Source organism: Coenobita brevimanus, chromosome 74, assembly GCF_032717465.1.
Source record: "Coenobita brevimanus isolate Jiangsu-jjx chromosome 74, ASM3271746v2, whole genome shotgun sequence".
NCBI lineage: Eukaryota > Metazoa > Arthropoda > Malacostraca > Decapoda > Coenobitidae > Coenobita > Coenobita brevimanus.
In genome coordinates, this window is record NC_137027.1 from 914,479 (window position 1) to 939,809 (window position 25,331).

At 40.4% G+C, this 25,331-nt stretch overlaps 1 protein-coding gene across 1 annotated transcript in view; it reads right to left on the bottom strand.

Moving 5' to 3' along the window:
* LOC145407880 (uncharacterized) overlaps window positions 1-24,806 on the bottom strand; it is a 424,248-nt gene extending 399,442 nt beyond the window's left edge. Inside the window, exons 1-2 of the mRNA XM_080278745.1 lie at window positions 24,654-24,806; window positions 18,252-19,062 (exon numbers count right to left, since the gene is read on the bottom strand). Of these exons, the coding sequence (XP_080134871.1) occupies window positions 18,252-19,062; window positions 24,654-24,775 (933 nt within the window). The 5' untranslated portion in view covers window positions 24,776-24,806. The remainder of the gene's footprint in view (window positions 1-18,251; window positions 19,063-24,653) is intronic.
* Between the last annotated feature and the right edge of the window lie 525 nt (window positions 24,807-25,331).

Below are 25,331 nucleotides of genomic sequence, written 5' to 3' on the forward strand. Positions count from 1 at the left end.
ACAAATGTGTGTGTGTGTGTGTGTGTGTGTGTGTGTGTGTGTGTGTGTGTGTGTGTGTGTGTGTGTGTGTGTGTGTGTGTGTGTGTGTGAGAGAGAGAGAGAGAGAGAGAGAGAGAGAGAGAGAGAGAGAGAGAGAGAGAGTGCGTCCTTGTCTAACCTTGATCCACGTTACTGGAGCAATAACAACCAAAATGAAACAGACTAGCCTACATGGTTCACGATCGCCCCACTTATCATTAACCTAACCCAGTTTCCCAATAATCGGAGGAATGGATAAGAAATGAAAACAGAAAAACACAAAAACAGCTCTCAAGAAAGCAACACCAGTATAGGCCTATCATTTATACAGTACACCATTAGCCTACTAATCTCTCTCTCTCTCTCTCTCTCTCTCTCTCCTATCGGTAGCTATTTCCCCCTCTTCTCCTCAATGCTTCTCATTGTTCTTCATCTCCCTCTCATTGGCATTTCCACCATCCTCTCCTCGCTTCCTTCTTAACCCCCTCCCCCTCTCTCTCTCTCTCTCTCTCTTGCTTCTTCGTTTTTGCATGTATTGTCCCTGGTACCTATGTAGGCTACAAGCAGAAATCAACACAAATGTAGGTCACCATGTAACTTGCTATACGAAAGCACCAGCGAAAACCGGTCGTTCTGTTCCATACCATGCTGACTTTCGGGAAGAAAAGCACAATTACAGGAACGAAATCAGAGTATAACAAGATCAAAAACTATAAACCAGTATACACGCATGACGCCTGTTACCAAACGCATGTCAGCAGAAAAACATGCACGATACAAAATGGGCTTCAATAGCATGAATGAGAATAGCCTAAGCAAATGCAGAAAACGGAAGGGATATGAAGCTTTCAACAACAAAAATCCACATAATAATTATATAGTTATGGTACGGCAGCTATATTACAGCAGAACATGCACCATACTGTACAAGGCAACAGACATTAGATGAATAAAAACAATGGGAACTGTATGATACTTTCTCCACTTTAATTTGACCTAAAACTGCCACTTTTCTATTTTGAATGCTGAGCTGTAACAAAAGATCAGCGTAACAGATGATAAAACTAGTCAAGAAGTGCTATGGAAAGGATGCTGACCTGTAATACCGTCTTATTCTGGCACTGAGCTATCATACGACATAAGCAGCAAAATAAAAACCACCACCAGTGTATAGTGAGAGAACTAAACTAGCTACCACGCACAATAGGGAGGAGCATTTTTAAATGAAAGTAATGCGGAAAAGTTGTCGACGGGTGACAGAAAAAAATGTGTAAATCTTTTTCCTCTACGTTAATATCTTGAGCCTCCCCAAGAGGCCAAAAAATCAAAAATTAATGTAACAAAACCATGTACTTGTTTTGTTTTAACGTTTACATTTCGTCAAATCTGAAATGAAGTGGTGTTAAAATCATACAACTATACCCAAACAGGTAAAAATTTTCATTACTTCCCTTTCACGTCATTTGGAAAGGCAGCAGAAACTGGAAAGTAGACTTTAAATTTTAGGAATAGCTTTTCTAGTTGGTTCTCTAGTTTTTTTTAACACTGCTTCATTTCAGAGTTAACGAAATTGCAACATTAAAACATAATATATTAATACCGGTATGGAACACGTTTGTTACCTTAATTTCCGATTTTTAGGTCATTTGGGGAGGCTCAAGATACTGACGGAGGAAAAAACACTTTACATATTTTTTTCTCACCCATTCGCAACTTTTCCGCACTACCGTTAGGTAAAAATAAAAAACAAAAAAAGGTAAAATGCTCCACCCTACTACAAAACCGTCATCGCGTGCATTTCACACACCGAGTAGCTACTGTAATTTTACTGCTTATACGGTGTGCAAGGATAATGTTAACGGGTGTAAATGGCACGATGACGCTCGGATGAAAGTATGTTGAGTGACAATAAATGACCCTGACACAATATACAGCCCTCTTTTCTACCTTCCTGCTTTCTGGATTGGGTGAAGTCATACGATTCTACATTGACACTGTAGAGGAGGGACAGCGAGGATAGGGGTACATATGGGGTGTGACTAACCCATACTCCGACACACACACACACACACACACACACACTACTACTACTACTGCTGCTACTACTACTACTATCCCTCCCTGTCAGGAATGCAATTCTTAAATCTTTGCTAAATTCTCTACTTACAGTGCTTGCATAATAACAAATAAACCATTATATATACCGGTAGTTGTTGTAAAAAAAAATAATAAAGTACCGGTACTGAAATTATAAGATTGATGCCATTTCAGAACCAAAAAGCTCGGATTCAGTCAAGTCGTGGGAATTTTACAGACTCCGACTCCAACCAAAAGCAGGCGACTCCACAACTCCGACTCTACAGCCTTGTGGTTGCTTTATGGATTGGATGAGGTCATAAGGTTACACATCAAGGCTTTAAAAGAGGTAGCGTGAAGATAAAATATGGGGTGTGATCACACACACACACACACACACACACACACACACACACACACACACACAATTCTTTTTTATCTTCCTCCTCCTTACTATCTGCTCAACGACTACCACCAGTACACCACAGAAGACAGATAAGCAACCATGCCATCTTATCAGTGACAGCGTGGCCACCGGTATTAACTAACCCCTTCGATTAGGTAGCTAACGGCTACCGGTTTTCCAGCTTATTATCATTACCAGCAAATACAGCCCCAAGTTCATATGAAATGTGAACCCAGTGGACTGCTGGCTCAAGCTGCAATTCTCCCGCAGTCCACCATCCTCCTTTCATGGAAAAGCGAGTTGTGGGACTTATAACTGGGCAATGGAGCCGCATGGTTATACCGATGCCATTATATGATGGCGTTCCATTCCAGCAGCAGTAGGCTAGTCTTGCTGACTGTCTATCATATCTCTCCCATTTCTTACTATACGTTACTGCTTTTACGCTAACCTGGTCTAAACCTGGTCTCTCCATCTAATACCGAGTTCAAAAAGTGATTAAAAATAAAATATGATGATAATCTCAAAAAATTGCTATGGAATGGAAGCACAGCCGTAGTATTACCGGTATGTTTACTTACACTGACCTACATGAAATAAACTGCCAAAGGACGAAAATATGGGCCAAAAAAAAAAAAAAAAGTATAAGGAAGCTGTACCTTTCCCGTCACTCATTACGGTACCTCCTTCACAACCCGATGTCTTTCATTTCATTTTTGTTACCGATGAATTATTTTACTCATCTTAGGGTCTCTCGCAACGAAGAGGTTCGTGAAGGCTATAACCAACCCTTTCAATTCCAAGAATCTAGAGGTCTAAATATAATCGAACAGAGACAGCAAGAATATAATTATGAGAAAATGGACGCGAAGGGATTTATTTTCCTAACAAGAATAACCCCACTACTCTCTCTCTCACACACAGACATACAAAGCGTTAGAGCTAATACATTCTATATAACCTTTCGTTTTTTTTTTAAATTTTTTATGGGGGACCAAACTTAACGTACTTGCTGACATTTGCCACCCACACACTTAGCCTCTTCACCCAAACCCAATCCGGTAACCGACCACAAGATCAATGAAAGGGACTGGGGTATATTTCTTTTTTTCTCTGGCCACAAATGTCACGTCTCCCAACCCACGCCATTCAACAAGAAACGGGAAATAAGAAGTAAAACACGGGCTGTTCTGTAAAAATGTCTGATACACTTACAGTAAGATAAAAAAAAATGTAGTCATTCTGATCTCCAGTGAAGAAAAAATGGCAAGATGTGTGTGTGTGTGTGTGTGTGTGTGTGTGTGTGTGTGTGTGTGTGTGTGTGTGTGTGTGTGTGTTCGTGTGTGTGTGTGTGTGTGTGTGTGTGTGTGTGTGTGTGTGTGTGTGTGTGTGTGTGTGTGTGTGTGTGTGTGTGTGTGTGTGTGTGTGTGTGTGTGTGTGTGTGTGCCAATCTCTCATTGAAGCCAATTCAATACCGAACTAGAGAGAAAATTAAACTAAAATGCGAAATTCATATCAAAATGTAGGAGTGGTGAATACGGAGAGAAAAAAAAGGGGGGGGGGGGAGGGGTAACTGAAAAGCCCACCAAACCTTTCCTACACCCAACACCGCTGCTTCATTCCCTTTTCTCCTCCCGGACCTACTCTTCCTCTCTCTTCATCTCGCTATATACCTACATGTATGTGTTAAGTCTCGATTCATACCTGAAGATGGTCAACGTCTGGCCAAATAAACAACTCTTCAATATGTGGACATAATTCTTCCACATCTACTAAGAAAATGTACAGTACAGTGTACTAATCCGTCAATTGCGTGAGATGTACGACTAGTAAAATTGGAGTTATTCCGATAATTTACGGGACGGTACCGGTAACTACTTTGGAGACCCAATAGTGCGATTTTCGGAACCCAACATTTTTTTTTTTTCATGACAATGTTTAAAGGTTTTATAATCGTTCGAAATAAAACTTAGCCAGTATTATTGCCTGTAACCGTCCATACTGCTATAGTCCCGTATTCTCGTTGTTACGACACTCCCAAACCTCTATCTTACCAGATTTTTTTTTTTCTAGCTATGACAAGAGAGTACTCTCAGCATACATCAATTATGCAAACTATGTCATTATTAACAAAATATAATCTCAAACCACAGAATGTTTGTTACATTCGTACTTTATTCTTGATTTCTCCAAACTATTTTATTCAGCTCAGGGTACGAATTTGTAGGCTACTGGACGGGTTAGTTGCTGCCTTCATTAACCCCTATCCTTAGCTGAATATATTTTGGTTACAGCAAGAATAAACTACGAATATTCTTCACCGAACCAAAAGGGTTTGAGTCATAGAACAGGACGGCATACAGGCTAACAGGCCCAAACAAATAATCAGCGTCAACGTAGTAAGTTTTTTTGTAAGAGCGAGAGAATGCGGCCCACTGTGTAAAGAGTACAGTACAGAGAATGTAACAATCTCCATACCGTACAGGGAATGCCGGTATAACACCTACAAAGAATGGGAGAAAGAAAAAAGTACGGAGTTATTTTTTTACCCGGTATCAAGAAGGAGCTCCCACAACCCAGTGGTGTAGTGAGGGCTAGCCACACCCCCAGAGTGACGTTCACGAATAGTTTTTCCCCTCTCCCCAAACATATCTGCTGCTCCACTGACATACACCCTAGCTTTTTTATATCTTCTGAAACCCCATCGACCCAAGCCCACTACTCCCACAATATTATATATATATATATATATATATATATATATATATATATATATATATATATATTGTATAGTGAGATAGCGTAGTCATGAAAAATACTTTGATCTATACCACCCAATCCTTTATTTCCCCCTCTGGAGCGTAGGGACCCAGTACTAAGCTGAAGTACTGCTCAGCCATTTAATAATGGCCATTTGCTCTTCCCTGAGTGACGTGGTATTCGTGCCAATAAACATCTCCGATGTAAACCCCTTTTGCCTTACGTCACAACTGGTTGGAACACTTTTGCTACTTCACCAGGTGTCCACGTGGGTACGATCATCATCTAACGATGTCAGTATTTCCCAGACTACATGAAACCATAAACTTCTTACTCAGTGTTGTCACACGAGTGGATAGTGAGCGCACTCACTTATGCCAACACTAATAACAAAATATTAACGGTGCTCTGTCACACTGTCCAGGATAGTGATATCAGATTTTTTTAAAATTCGCATTGTTTATATGGCATAACGGTTGCAAAATGAGACGCAGTGACTGCCTTACTGATTCTTAAATTACCGTAACTCAGTATCCTGGTCCTTACTTTAACTCTGCAGTTTAATTATTTACGAACGATTCTGAATGAAACATTAGTTTCGTTAGTAATTCTCAGAAGCAGATATCAGGAAAGGCGTATCTGTCAGCAATAACTGACCTCTTTTTTTTTTTTGCCTATCGACCATTGGAGCAAAGCCCCTGGTCATTAAGGCCAGATATATATATGTATATACAGATACCCATATAGTAAATGAGATGGGCGGGTGCAAGCTCTAAATACTAACAGGTCAGATAACTTCTGCCTCAAATCGAGACAACTTGGCGCATGACGTCACGCGGCTGCTTCCCGCTTGGTACATCTGGACAGACAGGCTCAGTTGTATCCTGACATTCCACGAGTCAAGACCTCCCCAGCAACAAAAGGAGCAAGGAGCTCCTCACTACCTCCAGTTTTGGGGGAGTCATTCAACCTAAATCTATTTTCTGAGACAATATGGCTACTTGTGTCGTTATATACAAAACACTCTTCAACGTGACGCACTTAAACCTGTAGGCCAACTATACCTCGACACTTAATCCTTTCCCACATCTTGCACCATACACCACCACACCTTGTACCATTCTACACCATACCTTACCACACTCCACCACATCTTCTAGCAACATAGCACAATAACACACACACACACACACACACACACACATACACACACACACACACATATATATATACTGTATATATATGTATACAGTATATGGAGCCTCTGTGGTACAGTGTCAAGGTGTGCGTTTCGCACGCTGGTGAGCACGGGTTTGCCTCCCGCCAGAGTTGTAAAAACATTGGGAAGCGTTCACTGAGTCACTTGCTACTTTGGTGGACACAAGGGGTGCTGTGGTTGAACCAGTGTCGCATACTAGAATGCTTTGCACCCAATCGACTTAAAGCGGGCTGATTACACTTGGTTCACAGACTACACACACACACATCCAAAGCCACTACAACACAACAATCACACTCACAAGCACTTCTCACCCTACATACAGTCTCTACCAGACAGCCAAAGCCACTGAGTAGACATATATTGACTGTATTGTCCCTGCTTCGGTAGGGATAGCCCAGTCCTGCATTGGATACTCAAACGGCTGCTGCTGATGATATATATATATATATATATATATATATATATATATATATATATATATGTCAGGCAAATGGGTGTTTCTTGTGAACATTCCTCATCTGCTGCATTCAAGTGCAGAATAAGAACCCATCTTCTTGGAAAAAAAAACAAGCTGTTAGGTGGCAAATATAATATACATAAGAAATGTGATGATACACCAGTAGTGAGGGAACATTTCAGTACGGAACACACAACTATATGCGATCCAAATGAGAGCGAGAAGGACTCCTTACAGCAAAAACTATGTTTATCTGCTATGCTTTTCACCTCTCTGGGCACTGATGAGCCATATAAAAATCATGAACTGGAAAACACATGTGGCATAAATCCAGATAATATTCCCTCCTTAGAATTTGAGAAGGAAATGAACACAGAAGGATTGCACTATTTTGGTGGATATATTGCTTATAAATTTCCTCACAGTAAGTTTCTTGGCTCACTAGTGTCAGTAGATTATAACACATGGAATGAGTAGCTAGTTGGAGGCCAGGTGGTTTAATGACACCAAGTGATGATTTTTTTTGGTAAACTTCAACAGATGGAAAACCTCTTTGTATGCTATCATGGCCAGAAATCACTTCAACCTGGCACAGACTCGACAAAAAAATTAATCAATCACATATGTAACTATGTAAACTTGCCAGTGGAAGTTATAACTTTATTTGATCGGTCTCGCATGTTTTTCAGAATTCAAGTCCTAAACAGAAACCTAATATCACATACAGGTGAAAAAAGAAAGTACTCTAAACTACCGTATATAAATTATCTCAGGTCTAAATGTTCACGTTTAAATATCCCATGGTGTGTGTGTGTGTGTGTGTGTGTGTGTGTAATCATAGACAGCTAATAACATGAAATGTACAAATATATACCTTTAAAAGAGAGAGATAGAGAGAGAGAGAGAGAGAGAGATCAGTATTGTTACCCAATTTCACTGCTGTTTTCTTTGTATGGTAACCCCCTTTCCACCCCCCAGCAGCCGCGTGACGTCAATGACCTGCGTACTATGAGGAACTGACCTAAGGTGACCAGATTTACTGGAGCCAAAAGCTGGACATTATCACATATCTATCTATCTATCCACTATCTATCTATATCATATATACAGTAGGCTTGCACAGTGCGCGTCATTGCAGTGCACAATTCGCCTTGTGCACGAGTGACCAAAAATCATAACCAAAAACCCTTCAATGCACGAGTTTACCGCACAGAACGCGAGGCAGAGGCAAGGAGTGGCTCAAAAATGCCATTTTCTACTAGTGCGCAATCACCCCTCACACAGCGCGTCACGTGTTGTCATGTTGATGCGTGATGGAAGGCAGGACTGAGGTGTGTATGTCAAACATTAGCAAGATCCTTGCTGCCTTGGATAAGCTCAAGGAAGAGGTGAAGGAACAGGAAGTGAGCGACCTAAGAACGAAGGAACTTCTGGTTGGTATCGACAATCTCTTCTGTTTCTACACAGACGGGCACAGGGAAGAAATAAACAGGAGAAAACAGACGCTCATAACAAGCTACACACAGCGGGCTCAAGTTGGTGAAATTGCGGAACCATCGACATCGACTGCTCCTGTTCCTGTTGAGGATGAAGAGGATGCAATGTCAGAAGTGTCAGCATTGGACTTTGAAGGGTTTATGGCCGAAGTGAGTGACTTTGATGCTCCTGGGGAAGGTGCTCAAGAGGAGTCTGTGGAGGGAAGTGTTGGTGCAGTGGGAGGTGCGGTGGGGAGTGTGACGCTGTAAGTGTTGCCGTGCCTCGGAACCCCTGTTATTTAAGGTCATCAGGCCTGTTGTCTACTGTTGTTAAGGTGACTACCCATATTTTGTTATTGTAGCTATAGCTTTAGTACAATGTCTGAAACATATGACCTTTATTATGTCTCTAAGGGCCAAAAAATGTCCAGGTATGAGGGGGTACCGCCCATATGTAATTATTCCCATAAGATTATGTATTCCCAGTACGCGAATTCCCAGTGGGCGAGCTCGTGCACCGCCCAATCTCTCGCGCAATGTGCGAGCCCACTGTATATATATATATTATATGGCGTTGCACCCCACCGTGAGGCTGCTAATCAAACACTAATGTCTCAAACGAATAATGCGAGAATACCGTACGGTACAGTGAATGGGCCGACCAAAGTTAACGGTTAGTGAGTATTACATTATTAACAATTCGGTATTTCATTTTGTTTGGATTATGCATAATTCTACAAAGTCATCATAATTTCATAGAAGAAGGTCAGTTTATATCTAATGTAATAGCAATTTTCTAAAAGCGGGACATTTAAGATAGTCTGTTAAAAAAGCGGGACATTTTAGTCTCAATTTAAAAAGCGGGACAGATGCCAAAAAAGCGGGACTGTCCTGTCTAAAAGCAGGACTCTGGTCACCTTAAATTGACCACACCTGTAAGTCTTCAGATCTTGGGCAGGTGCTTAAGGGTCGTTTACCTCTTACCCTTAATGTATCGGTATGTCTACTACAAACTGCTAGCAGTCACACACACATCAACACTCAACTTCCTACGCAAGATTAGGCAAGATTTCGCACGCAGTCAACAATGCAATTGGCTTTCATCAATATGCAACACAGTAACAAACTTCCAATTTACTCTAGTAATGAAACAGACAACTGTGTAGACAAGCAACGGAAATATTGGATTGATTCAGAGGGGGAGAGAGAGAGAGAGAGAGAAAATAGGAGCATTCGCAGTAAGGAGTGGGTACTAGATACCGCCAGAATTTTTTGTTTCCAATTTTATTTTGAGGGCGATGCATAATTCTTACATACGGGTGTTTTTTTTTTTTTTTTAATATAATGTACAAATCTTTCTCATTCATTTAGGGTGTGTTTGGTGCCTAATAATGAGGTTACAAAATACTTTGTGATGATGTTCATATGTTTTGTGGTGTTGGTTATATACGTCAAGGGATGAAGATTTATCGGTTATACACATACATACAGATATTTCTTTATACTTTTATTCAAACACCTCCAGTGGTCACCAGAAAGGTATAAAAAGAAAAAAATAAGATTTTCGTCAGATACTGCAGTTCCTACAGACAGAAGATCGCAGGTGGCAAAGGAACAAACTCAGCAAAGAATCTATGATTTATCTCTCATCTCATGTACAGTATGCTGAAATGTTTCACTGTCTGAGAAGCAAATAATAGTTAATATACAGTCAAGTCACCTATGGCACGTGTTTCTATGGCATGGTTTTCTATGACACGGCAAGGTGCCAGACCCCCCAAAAATGAACCATATCCAAAAAATACCTATGGCAATGGCACGTCAAGGTTTGAAACGCGTGGGCAAATTCCCCTGGCAGTCAGCGTGCTCCCCTGTTTGTAAACAAAGAAGACGGCGACCACTTCAGCTCCAACTGTGGACTTTTCTCTCTCTTATGAGGAGGTTAAACTTCACCAAATTCACTGTGTTAAGTAATGAAACATTAAAGATTCTTTCAGTATTGTGGCTAGTTTATAGGTTTGTAAAACCGCTACGAACAGGTTAGTGACGAAGCACCTATCTCTGAGGTAAGACAAAGTATAATGCCTCCTATCATCATCATCACATATATAAGAATGATTATTAATGTGTTAAATGTGAGTTCTGTTGACACTTGAGCATACAAACTTTATCAAACAAACTACTTCAATCAGTGCTTGACCAGGCAGCCTCCTCCATCATTAATGTTTTGGTCGGTCAGCTGATTTGCATCTACTTGGCTGAGCTTTTTTCCGCTCGATCTGAAGCATGTGGTATTGCCCAAGTAGACACAAGGCTGATCACCCTCCCATTTTTTGTGCCTATTGTTATGTGTAATACATGCATTGACTGATTGCTTGAGTGTGTGTGTGTGTGTGTGTGTGTGTGTGTGTGTGTGTGTGTGTGTCTGTGTGTGTGTGTGTGTGTGTGCACAGTGGGAGCAAGGGATCATACCGCGGGGCGTCGCTTTTGTGATTCTGTGTTATTTTGAATTCACCCGGGCTTCCAAGTGAGGGCTTGTATCATCTATCAGTACTGCCAATGTCCAAAACTAGTCAGCACTCCTAATCTCATCTGTACTCCCATCCAATGTTGACAATTTAGCCATTTCCCCCCATTCTTGACTCCCCTCCCTACCCCCCTTCCATTACCCTATCCTCTCGCCTGCTTGGCCGTGCTACGCTAAGTAAATCTTCCCTGGAATTTTTCACTGATTTCATCCATTGAAATAAGCCCTATGCCCTATTCTTATACCAAATAATATATACAAGAAAGAAATAAGGTAAGTGAGAGTGCCATACACCTGGAATTGGCTAATTATCACCTGACAACACTTCACGTGCACTCGTTCGCTAATTTTTGCTGTTTATTTCCCCTTGAAATATGCCGTATAATCTATTTTCGTAATAAATATACACATAAGGAGGGAAGGGAGAAGCCTAAGTGATATTTACATTCACCTGGAACTACCTAATTTATAATGTATTGTCTAGATTTCCTGCTAATCATTTCACTGCTATAAATAGCTGTGTCAAGAGACTAGACGTTGGCCGTACTGATTTCTCTAGGTAGGCCTCCACCCCGGCCCACCCTTATCAGTTCACTCTTATCTTCCAGTGTGGGGGTACGTCTGTTTGCTCTTGCTAGCTTCAGGGCCTTTTCACCCCCATGCAAAGGGCCCTGTGACCTTTACCCCCTACTAAACCTCGTGTAGAAAGAGGTAAAGGGCTGACAATTGATAAAAGAGTAACTACGATCTTTCTATTGAGTAAAACAGTGGAAGTGGAATTGTAAATAATGTGTAAACAGCAAGTGAAAGTAATGAATATAAATATACATGAACAGTGGAAAATAGTTTTATAAGTTACTTCAAGTGACAGTGCATAACACATTGTAAATAAAATAGAAATGTAAATAACGTAAATAAAATAGAGAACGTAAATAGAAATGTATATGAGTAGTATTATAAGAATACGAGTATATACCCTAGCAGTAAAGAAAGTGAAAGTTTCACTCTAGCATGTCTGAATACTATGAGTTATGAGAGGGAAATTGAAAGTGACATTCACTCTCAATGCTAGTATACAGGACGAGAAAGTGAATGCTAAGTATTTTACTGAAAGAAATTGAATCCCTACAGTGACAATAAACTAATACTACTGAAGGAAACTTATGGATAAAGACTGCAGATATATATAAGTGTTATATAGTAATAGAAATATAAAGTGTGAGGGGTTTTATGAATAATAAATAACAGAGTACCAAGAGCGAACTAGCGCAAGTGCGACGGTCAGATGCGCTCGTAATTTTCATTGCTTTCACAGTTGTTTTTTTGGAGTATGGATCCCAAACTACTTGAAAATCACAGAGTAGTGTTTGTAGTGTTAATATCTGGCTGTGGTAATCATATTACGGGTTGTCGGGACGTGTAAAGTGGAGACTTCGTTACCCAACTTCAGAGGTCTCCACAAGTCCTACGGTAACCGACGAAGGCTCAACAAACATTCCAGGAGAAAGCTGAAGGTATGTGCCATAAGCATATGTAATTTTAATATTCTAGGACTAATAACTGATTTTTGGCAAATATTTTTTGAGATGTGTCAGAGCCCAAATAACCCTGCGGCACACGCAAAACATTGGTAAACATGCCCGCGGTGTAGGGGTTAAGAATAGACGGAATAGTTTATTCCCAGCCACATACAGAGAAAAGAAACAAAAAATAAGTAGTGATGATAAATTTGAAACAATGATTAATAAGCAAATAAAAGTTAATTTATTTTTCACTACCGAATTTTTCTTGAGGTCCACAATGCTTATATATATATATATGTTGGTGTGCATCAGGGGTCAGTCTTGAGTCCCATGTTGTTTATCACTGAACTTGACGCCCTTTCACGTGACTTTAGAAACTAGGGTTGCCATTCGTACGATAATTATCGTATACGGACTGCCTCTGGTACGATGTACGATACCATTTCTTACTATCATACGTTCTGTACGATAATTCTGTTTTACTGCATTAGACTTTTAGTTTTAAAAAATGATAATAATAAAAGCCTTTTTGTCAAGAGTAAATTTTTCCCATAGATAGTATGTTATCTGTATAATGAGAAGTCGTAATTTTCCTTAGTGCATGTAGGGTAACTGTGTTTATGAGATAGCTAGGCTAGTTGTACTTGTGCTGAACGAGATGTACAGGCACATTTCGAGTCACATTGGCGGTTGACTGTGACTGTTTGTTATTCATCAGTCGTCACCGTGAAGTACTATACAGTATAAAAGAAATATTTGTTTTGATAACAAGAATGACCTAAAAGCATCTTATGTAATCAGCGATTTTTAAACAGTGTAGAGGAATTGTTTATTTTATTAATAAATTTTGATGAATTTAATTAACTTTTCTAAACTTAATTTTGTTATATACACTTCCCTTAAATGATACCTGCTGTATACAGTATTTGCATTAGCCATTAGATATATCAAAACTTTTATGAATTTCCATTTTTTCTTTTTTATTACATGAGACTAATTCTTTTAATATTAACTTAAAACACCACTGAAGACATGTTGTGTTGGTAAGAACTCCATCATTTATTTTATCTTTATTATAATCCAGTAGAGCATAGTGTAGGAGTAGCAAAAAAAAATATATGATAATTTTCACAGGGATCCGATATATTTTTACGATATTTTGGGTGAAAAAACGATAATTTTGAAACATCAGTACGATAACTCAATCAAAAAAATCTGGCAACCCTGTTAGAAACGGACTCTGGTGTATGGATTTTTTTTTTTCTCCATTTGTTTTTCCTTCCTCCGTTCTGTTATAAAAAAAAAAAAAAAAAAAAAAAAAAAAAATGCTGATGATTTGGTGTTGATTGCAGAGAACGAAAGGGAGGCAGAGGAAAGGTTTAGGAAGTGGAGAGATGGTATGAGGCACCAGGGTTTAAGGGTAAATGCAGATAAAACAAAAGTGATGATATCTTGGGTCATTTATGACAGGTGGCAATACTGTCAAAGACGAGGGAGAGTGGCCATGTGCAGTTTGCCACAAGGGCGTGGGAAGTAATTCCATCTTGTGCGGTGTGTGTGATAAATGGGTGCATAAGAGATGTAGTGGTATCAGAGGTAGACTGCAAGATAATGCTGATTTTATGTGTACGGTGTGAGCAGGTGGAGATTGTCAGACGTGAAAGGATTGAACTTGCTGGTGAATCTCTTAGAGTGTGTGGAAGAGTTTTGTTATTTGGGAAACATGTTGTGTGCTGGAGGTGGGGCTGGAGCTAGCTCTGTGGCTAGGGTGAGAAGTGGTTGGAAGAAGTTCAGGGAGCTCTTGCCTCTCCTGACATTGAGAGGACTCTCCCTACGTGCTAAGGGGTCTTTGTATGCAGCATGTGTTAGAAGTGTAATGCTGTATGGCAGTGAGACCTGGGCAGTGAAGGAGGAAGATATTCGCCGGCTCAGACGTACAGAAATGACAATGATTAGGTGGATGTGCAGTGCGTCCCTGCGTCCAAGGCCTGGAGGGGCTGGGTTTACAATGGAAGAGTTGAGAGGTAGGATGGGACTGGAGTGTATTGGTGTTGTGATGAGGAGAGGTAGATTGAGATGGTTTGGACATGTGGAGAGGATGGGGGATGATAATTGGGTGGGGGTGGGGTTATGAGGGGTAGACCGAGAAAGACATGGGACGAGGTCATTAAGTGTGACCTCAGGGCTAAGGGACTGAACAGGGAGGCTGCAATGGATCGTGCAGCATGGAAAGCCGCCATTAAGTGACCAAGGCCGACACATGCAAGCATGTTGGAGCCTTTAAAAACGAAAACGAAATATATTACATATATATATATATATATATATATATATATATCCATCATCCAATCCTATGTTGCCCAATGAGAAGCACAGGAACCCACGGCTAGGCAAGTTGGTCCTGGCATTTAAGATAAGAGTGCTCAGCCTCACTCATCCCTGAGTGGCATTATGTGAGCAATAAACTCCAACCACCTCTTAGATATAAACCTACACAGGCTCAATCCGATTGGAGCATCTTATTTACCCACTAAACCACCAGGCGCCATAATTGGTTATATGGTTGCCACCTGGCACAGTAAATGGTTTCCTTGTGTAGAGGAAACCCTTTGGCTTGTCACTCAGGGTAGAGTTACCCACAGACAGAAGGAAGAGGAAAGAATGAAGGAAAGAAAGACAGAAGAGGGAGTGTAAAGTCACCCGTACGCAGAAGAAAGAGGAAAGAGCGAAGGAAAGGACAGAAGAGGAAGGATGGAAGAGAGAAAAGGGTGTATGTATATATATGTGTATACAGCCTATATATATATATATATATATAGGCCTATATATATATATATATATATATATATATATATATATATAATATAATATATATATATATATATATATATATATATATATATATATATATATATAGGCCTATATATATATATATATATATATATATATATAGATTGATAGATAGATAGGTAGATATATGTATATATATACTGTACATATACAAAGTCAGTCCTCCCCTAACATGGTTTGCCGTAGCGCGATACTGCTCTAACGCGGCACGATTTTGCAGAAGGAAATAAACATTCTAATGCCTGCACTGTTAGCATAATGCGGTAATTTGAACCAGGTGGGCTGTGATGCGTTGTGTATCGTGCAGCCTTACAATACTTGACCCCATCGTCCACCAATCACGCTTCGCCTTTTTCACTCTCCCAGTCACCCAACCAATCAGGACCCCCCTACCTCCCTCCTGCATCCTGCATTCCCACTTGGCCCATTCCTACCCACACCATCCCCCCTCAGCTTGCCTTGTGTTGCGAGAGTTTGAAAGATTTTAGTGTGTGTTCTCCAGTGCTGGGTAGGTGCGCAAAGACTTGCGCAATGTGCAATTGCGCACCGTTGTGCTCCGGTGAATATTGTTTGCACATTGCGCACCACACGAGGCCTTGTGCAATATTGTGCTTTTGCGCATGAAAAGGCAGGTGCACAAGCACAAATTTAGTTGCGCTTGCACAACTAAATTTGCACTTGTGCACCTGTGCGCAATCCACGGTACACGTATTCTTGGGAGGTGCCCGTATGGCTGGACAAGGGATGGGGGAAGCTTGGGTGGGTCACGAGGGTTCTGGGGTAGGCGGGAGGGTAGTATCATTTCTTAAAATGCTTCAACAGAGGTAATCTCTCTATCTATCTATTGCCAGACGCCATAATCCCGTAAGGGGTGGCCATTGACTTTAAGTTATTTGTTTTACAGGGAGGGGCACTAACCTTCCATCAACCCACTTGCTGACATGTAGGATTTGGTTATATGGTTACCACCCAGCAATGTAAATGGTTTCTTGGCTTACAGGTAACCATTTGGCTTGACACTCAATGTAAAGCCACCAGTAAATGAAAGAAAAGCAATAAGAAGTGACAGGAAAGATGGGAGAAATAGGAAGAGAGGAGGGCAGGCACAGAAAAAAAAAATGACAAAGGCTAAAAAAGAAGTAGGCAGCACTACATCAAGTGAGTGGATGATGGTCGCCACCACCTACCGGTACCACTAAACAGAGATAATGTAACAGGGATAATGTATTTTAATATTTTTTATATTATTATTATTAGTAAATAATAATAAATTAAAAATACAATATTTATTAAGAGTACCATAGCATATGCCGTTCCTTACAAAAATCATTAAAACATACCGTATTATTTAAATCAAATATTCACAGCCTAATAATTTAATAGGCTCTTGATATCTGATTTAAATAATATATTTTAATGATTTTTTTGTAAGGAATTGCATATGCTATTGTATACCTACTGTATACTGAATTATTAAATAAAATGTCTTCCAAAAATGCAGCTAAAAGTAAAACTGGCAACATCACAGCCTTTGTTTACCTGTCCCTCAGCTCCTCTCACTCTTCTGTTTGAACTTCCATGAGTTAGCAATGCCTTGCTCCAGTCGTACTGCCTTAGTAACTTCGTGTGTCAAGTGAATCATCTTATTTCACAGTAAATAATTTCAATTTGTCAGTAATGGATGTCTCCATGGAGGCGATTTGTTGTTTGTGGCCAGTGGCCACCCCTTTCGGGATTAAGGCGTCTGGCAATAGATAGAATAACAATGAATAAAAGAATGCCACCTCTTTCGGGATTAAGGCATCTGGCAATAGTTAGATAGAATAACAATGAATAAAAGAATGCTATCTATCTATCTATTGCCAGATGCCATAATCCCGTACGGGATGGCCATTTGACTCTGAGTTATTTATTTTACAGGGAGGGGCACTAACCCTCCACCAACCCACTTGACACATAGGGAGCACATACGGTTTGGTTATATGGTAACCACCCAGCGTTGTAAATGGTTTCTTGGCTTACAGGAAACCATTTGGCTTGTCACTCAATGTAAAGCCACCTATAACGGAAAGAAAAGCAATAAGAAGTGACAGAAAAGATGGGAGAAATTGGAAGAGAGGAAGGCAGGCACAGAACAAGAATGATAATGGCTAAGGAAGATAAGTTATTTAAATATCTCAATATTTTACAGTAACTCCCACAAATAAATGCAAATGGTTTGTGCTAGCGCTTTCCGACACTGTACAAGCTAAATATTAGAGTGCGCACTTGCGCAAATTACAAATAAGAGAAAATAATAATAATAAATAAAAGCAAGTATGTAAGTATGCTAAATTATTTAAATACGGTATCTCAATATTTTACAGTAATTCCCACAAATATATGCAAATGGTTTGCACTTGCGCTTTGTGACACTGCGCAAGCCAAATTTTAATCAGATTGCATACTTGCACTTGCTCAAATTAGTGCACTTTGGATTGCGCATTGTGCTTGCGGGAGGTCCTTTTTCGTTTGCGCTGCCCACCATTGGTGTTCTCCCCCTCTACCTCATTTTCGGCGATGTGTCTGCTTTTCTCTTCACTTAAGGTACAGTAAATAAAAAAGTCCTATTGACCTAATGTATTTTTTTATAACCATATTAATGCTGTTACGAGGTTTAAATTGGGGAGTACCAAAAAAATTGCACAAGGAGTGAAAAGTGGAGTTTTGGCAGGGGTGTGTAAGGAAATAGGGGTTTTCAAGAGTCCCTGTAACGTGATATTTGCCTAACGCAATGTCAGTGCGGAGGCAAATACCCGCATTAGGGGAGGAGTGACTGTATACACACACATATATACGGTATATATATATATATATATAAACCCATGCATCAACTACCATTACCTGGTACCAATACAGTCTACACCTAAACATGCTTCAACATGAGGCTCCACTTACCTTGATCTTCTTGTACTTCCTCTTAGAAGCAGTGTTGAGGTCTTCATGCACTTTATCCAACACAAACATGAGGAACTCTGCTGCATCATGTTGTTGTGAGCCTCTGTAAAGGGATTCATATTTGTCCACAGTGTTCTTGAAGTTCATAGAGAGGTCAGGGACATAGCGGCGGGTCCAAAGAGCTTTGAGAAGAATAGCCAGCTGCTCTGTAATCTCTCCACGTGTCCCATACTTCTTGGAGTTTATCTTGTTGCAGCGGGCCAGGTCGAGCTTGTACTGGTCCAACACAAAGTATTCTGCAAGCAAATCCGTGTGGCTCAAGCACTGGATCACTGCATTGATGAAGCAGGTGTTACCATGGTTGCGAATCCCAGTTGCACCTGGTACTTGCCCATCCTCAAATTCAACATAGTCTTCAGGAGGCTTGGGTCCACCTCGGAGGTCTGACACAGAAATAGTCTTGCTGCGCTCCAGTCGGCCCCTCTGTCCAACACTGGGCCCTCCTTGAACACTTCCATTGCCTTGCACTTTGGACGCCACGCGACTCACAAATGAACTGACCCGTGTGAGGTACTTTTTCTTTGGTTTCACAGAGGCACTGCTGGAATCACTACCGCCGTCCAAACTCTCGGCACCATTTTCAGTAATCATATTGGTCTGCGGTTCTGCCACACCACCACTACCACTTGGGTTTTGGCTTACATCCCCCTCCTTCTGCTTCCCAACTGCTTTCTTACTCAGCCGGAAAGACATAAATGGACGCTTCCGGCGAGGCTCAGCGTGCCCATTCATGGCTGATGGATTGCAGAACCTGAGGAAAAAAGGCAAACATGAATTATGCTGCATTTGGAGTAATTACTGGTAGTAAATTAGTTAAAAGGTGTCACTGAGAATGTACAAAACACACCAGTTGTTACTAATACAAGTTCACTTATCAAAGGAGTTATTATTATTTTTTTTTCCAGCAAACATCGTTAGAAGAAATTAAACTACAAATACCATACAGTACTCTGCTCTCTACTTAACATGATAACTATACAAATTAACTACCGTAAAGTCCTCAACATAAACTACCTCCCTGATTTTTCTCATCAGCCATTACCAATGCCAGTAGGCCTAGGTCCAAAGTAATCTGCAAAAATACCTGATATTAACTAACGTACTAAAGTTCCACTGCTACATACAGATCTGATCTGCCAGTTCCCCTAACCTACAACAGCTACAGTACAAACTCTGAAGTACAAAATGCTTGGGACCCAGAGGCTTCATGAAAAATGGAATATTTCTGAAAGTACTGTATGTTCATAACATAGTAAAAACTATGAGAAAATAATGTAAAAAATCAGCCTTCAGTAACATGAACAGTATAGCTATATATATATATATACACATACAGTAGTATACTATAGCACTAGCTGTGTGTGTGTGTGTGTGTGTGTGTATTTTGGGCAGCCGAAACTACACATTCAAATCGCACCATAGTTGGCACAAAATTGCAAAAAATTCGCTGATGTGACAAAACTTGGTCCCATCACGATTGAAAAACTTTTACTATATTTAATGAGCGATCACATTTTGACCAAAAAACGCCGCTACTGGCGCCCGTAGAATTTTTTGCCCATAGCTACAACTAAAATATATTATAGCAGCACAAAAGCCCTCCGCAGGAGCAAATGCGAGGGACCCGAAGGGCCCACGAGCACTTGTGTATACATATATATATATATATATATATATATATATATATATATACAGTACATCCCCCTAGTACGCGCCTATATGGGCGGCAGAGGACGTCGCATACTAGGAATTTGCGTACTGTGAATACATAAAATTATGGGGAAAATTACATATGGGTGGCACCCCCCTTCATGGGCAAGCCTTGAGATACCTTTCAGACCTATGTATTGTACCATACAGGGAAACTATCTAAGACATATTACCTAAGATAAAGTAAACCTACAAGATTATGGCTTTACTAGGTAAATCACTGATGGTAGGGGGTGGCCACCATCTTCCACTCACGATGTAGGGCTGCCTACTTCTTCCTTAGCCTTTATCATTCTTTTTCTGTGCCTGCCCTCATCTCTTCCTATATCTCCCATCCTTCCTGTCACTTCTTATTGCTCTTCTTTCCTTTACGGGTGGCTTTACATTGAGTGACAAGCCAAATGGTTTCCTGTAAGCCAAGAAACCATTTACAACGCCGGGTGGTAACCATATAACCAACCCATACGAGCTCCCTACGTGTCAGCAAGTGGGTTGGTTGAGGGTTAGTGTCCCTATAAAACCAGTAACTCAAAGTCAAATGGCCATCCCTTACGGGATTATGGCGTCTGGCAATAGATAGATAGATAGACCTGTACCTGTTATCGCTTCTTGGGGGGGCAATGTCGCGTACTCGGGGTAATCCCAGACTAGGGCCACTCTTCACTGCCTGTCTCGCTTACAAGGAGTTCAATTTGCTTACTAAAAAAAAAGAGGTCCTCCCGTACAAGGGGGATCGCATACTCGGAACTCGTGTACTGTGGGGATGTACTGTATATATATACAGTCATTACTCGTTTTACAATGTTTCAGTTTATGATATTTCATTACAACAATAACAGAAAAGTTCCACCCCCAAATCTGATTTACGATAAATTTCCCGTTATAACGATTTTGCCATCGGGAAGCGCCAGGCACACCCAAGGCGACTGTTGCTTGTCCCAGGCAAGATGGTGGCCCCGGTGTGCAGCACATTGTTATGGTTCAGGTCCCCTTCAAAGCCCTGTCTTTTCAACTTGTTCATGTGTGCCCCCCTTTTATCGTCAACTCTCAGCCAAACATCGTACTACAGTACAGTAATCCCTAACACTTGCTGAAAACTAACAAGCACAGGCGTAGGTGGAGACACTTTAGCATAGTCTGGTGCACTAGCCATCACAGCCTCCCGTATGCTACGTTCTGCCTTCATTATTGTACGAACAGTTGACTCATTCACCCCAAACATACGAGTCCGAGACAATTCCCCGTAAAGTCGATTCACCCTCAAAACATGGACAATTCCCCGTCAGGACAATTCGCATCCTGGATGATTCCCCGTCATTCTATAAATATACTTATTACTGTATTGATTAATTAATACGTTAATAACTAATTTTCAGGGGGATTTTATAACTCATATACCAGGTAAGTAAAAAACCAGTGTGCTGTACTTGCTAAATAAATTGGTATGTAAATAAATGACAGGGAATCGTCCTGACGGCGAATTGTCGCCGACATTCCTTCCCTAAGTTTGTCCAACACTTTACCTTTCTCTGTCAGCAACGTCACTTTACGACCCCACTTTGGTGTGTTACCACATGCATCACTAGAACCACGCTTAGGCCCCATATCTAATTTGTCCTATATTCATCGCTTTCATACAATCTAAAATTTGTATTTCAGGTTTTCGTAATTTGAAGCCTCACTGTATACATTTTTCAATCAGTGCCACTGTTGTTCAGCTTCAGCTAGACTACCCAAAGTTAGGGCAGGTGTTTTTCAACAATCAACACCAAATCATCAGCATACAACAACTCCCACGAGAGTCCATTTCTAAAGTCACGTGAAAGGGCTTCAAGTACCATGATAAACAACATGGGACTCAAGACTGAACCCTGATGCACACCAACATTCACGGAAAACTCATCACTCAAATCTCCATTCACTCTTACCTGGGTGTGAGCACCCACATACATAGCCATAACCACCCTAACCAGCCACTCCTCCAAACCAAGCTTTCTCATTGCTCACTTCACCACCTCTCTAGGGACTCTGTCAGAGGCTTTTTCCAGATCAACAAAAACAAAATAAAGATCCCTTCTCCTACCAACATATTTTTCCTGAAGCTGTCGAACAATGAATATAGCATCAGTGGTCCCCCTACCTGGCATAAACCCAAACTGCATCTCATCAACATTCACTCTTTCTCTAATCATACCTTCTAAAACTCTCTCCATTACCTTCATTATCTGATCTAAAAGCTTTATACCTCTATAATTTCCTCTTTCCAGGGCATCACCCTTCCCTTTATACACATTTACAATTACACTCTTCAGCCAATCATCTGGGACAACACACTCATAAATAATCCTATTTATCAGGTCAGTGACTAAACTCACCCCTATATCTCGTGAGGCCTTCAATATTTCTGCAGTCAACCCAGACACACCTGCTGCCTTCACCACCCTCATCCTGCCTATTGCCTCACTCACAGTAGCAGTATCAATCAAAGGCCAAGGGCCAGACACTGGATCTGCTGGCTCCAAACCTTCTCTGTCCCAGTCAAACTCCTCATTCAACAACCAGCTATAATGCTCTCTCCATGCATCTTTAATATCCTCACTGTTCACCACTACCCTTCCTTCATCATTCTTCACACACTGCTCACCTATAATATCCCGATTATCCCTCTTCACTTGACCTGCCACCCTAAATATCATATTTTTCCTTTCCCCATGATTTAGGTTATCAAGTAATAGTCTCTGTGACTCAGACTTTGCCCTGTATACCTCTCTTCTAGCCCTACACTTGGCAGCCAAATATTCCTCTTTGCTACCACCCTTCTTCCATTCCCAGAAAAGCCTTCTTTTCTCCTTAACTGCAGCTTCTACACCCTCATCCCACCACCAAGTTACTTTATGTCTTGGTTGTCCTCTTGTCCAACCGCACGTTACATCAGTAACTCTCAAGAAATTGTTCTTGAGGGCTCTATACTGTTCATTAACGCCTCTGTCTACAGCTCCCTGTTCAGCCACCACTCTCCTCAACTCGCTATAGAAGGCATCCCTGACTACTTGGTTTTTCAGCTTCCATATTTTCCTCCTAGGTACATAAGTCCTCTTTTTCATCACTTGTTCTTTAAGCACCATATCACAAATCAATAGTTTGTACAGCTGCACACACTCCTCACTTCCTATAACTTTAACATCCCTCACTAACCTCCTATCAGCCCTCCTAACCAGAAAATAATCTATCTGACTGCTATTTCCCCCAGACTGTTACGTTATTAACCTACTGTCTCTTTTCCTAAAATGTGTGTTGCACACAATCATGTCCATTGCCTCCCCAAACTCGAGAATCCCTTAGACCATACGCCCCTCAAATTCAACAGGAAAAATACTACATACTGAATACCATACCATACAGTACTATGACATCTATTTTAATATGCAATACTAATCAAATAATTATATAATTACCTAGCCACATATATATGTCACTTCAGTTCAACTTACATTAAAATGCTATTTTGGCTTAATCCACATTCAAAAATAAAAAAATATTTATGCGGCACAATTAATAACTTCTTCACCCAGCATGTTATATAAATAACTATCCATCTATTTATGTCCAGATGTTGTATATGACCAAACTACTGTAAAGCATTTTTTTTTTTTTTTTTATGGAACTTGGCCACCCCCACAATTCATATATTTATTTATGGGTGTGTTAAATTTGATGAGCTGTAGTTATGCCATAGGAATCAGTGTCCTTGATTATGAATCACATTTTACTCTCCAATCTGATTGCACTTGGCCATCAGTTATGCTGAGGAGTCAGACGGGGATAAACATAAACATAATACAGTACCGGTATAAACTGAATTCCCATGTCTGGTACAAATCATGGTATACTGTATTGTATATATATATATATATATATATATATATATATATATATATATATACATATATTTTTACAATGCAGTGATAATTGGCCAACATTTTGGAGCCCTAAGGGCAATCTGGCCATGTTTAATATATCCCCAGTCATTTAATCTCTACTTACTTAACGTAACAATTCTAACTTAATCAGGGCAGCTTGGATGAATGGCTTTCATGGCCTGATCAATCCGTTACCTGGTGTGCTAGGTGGTGATCTAGCAAGACTAAGACGAAAAACATCCAGGTCACGGTGTGTTTAATAATACTACACCGATCCCAAGAAATGCTCATATACACTAATTTATATACAATAACCAGTATACACTGACACAATGGCCAGTGCAGACATAACCCCCCACATCAGCTGGTACCTGTACTGATACGTTAGTTCTATGCATCCGTAACTTAAATGTTAATTCGAAACTGAAACAGGCAAAGTACAGTACTGTAACCGATCAGACCCACAGGCTAAATGTTAAACTCCGGGGCAGGAGGAAAGTAACTTAGCTGTCATTTACTCATTTTAGGCAACCACATCTCTACCTTTACTACTGCACGTACCGTACATATTATATCAAAGTAATACCAATGTCATGTCGAATAAAACTCCAGTTTCAATACATACAAACTGATTTAATCTAAAAGACCATCGTCAGGGACTACAGACTGCTGCTGACTGCCGTAAAAGAAGGCGCGAACGGCAGCCGCTCACCTGTCAAGGGTGTGGGCCTTCTGCGTCAGGAGGTGGCAGTCGCCCTCAGGTGTCCCAGGACTCGTAACGGAACCCTCCCCTCTGGCCAGCTGAGACGCCGACACCGAACGTGCCACAGGCATTTCTCAGTCACCACCCTTGATTCCTTCACTAATTCACTGATCCACATCGACGCACATCATGGTTATAAGAGCATAAGACACAGAACACTTCCACACACGGCCGAGGCTCAGCTACTACTGTTGTGAGCAGGTGCATTGTGGGTAAACAAAGCCAGACCCAAGCACAGCCGGAGGTTCCATTTCAAATTAAAAATAAACATTTTGAATAAAGAATTTAAACTTGAGTGACGAGAAAAAAAGAAAGGTGTGGTTTTTAAAAAGTAAGTTTTATCTTAAAAACTCAAACAGTGCCAAATTGTCATACTCATTACTGTCCAATATCAGTATTGCTTTATTTTATATCAAACAAAGACAAATACAGAATTTTTTTATATTAAAGTAATTACTTCTTTTTTATCTAAAACTTTTTTTGTAATACAGCAAACGCAGATTATGGCTGAGGGCCTGAGACGAAGCTATTTAGAAGTGACGCTGGATATCGAAATCAAAATTATTAGAATAGTCATCGTATTATTTCATAATACTTACTTGCATTTGACTGAGTATTAATTTTAGG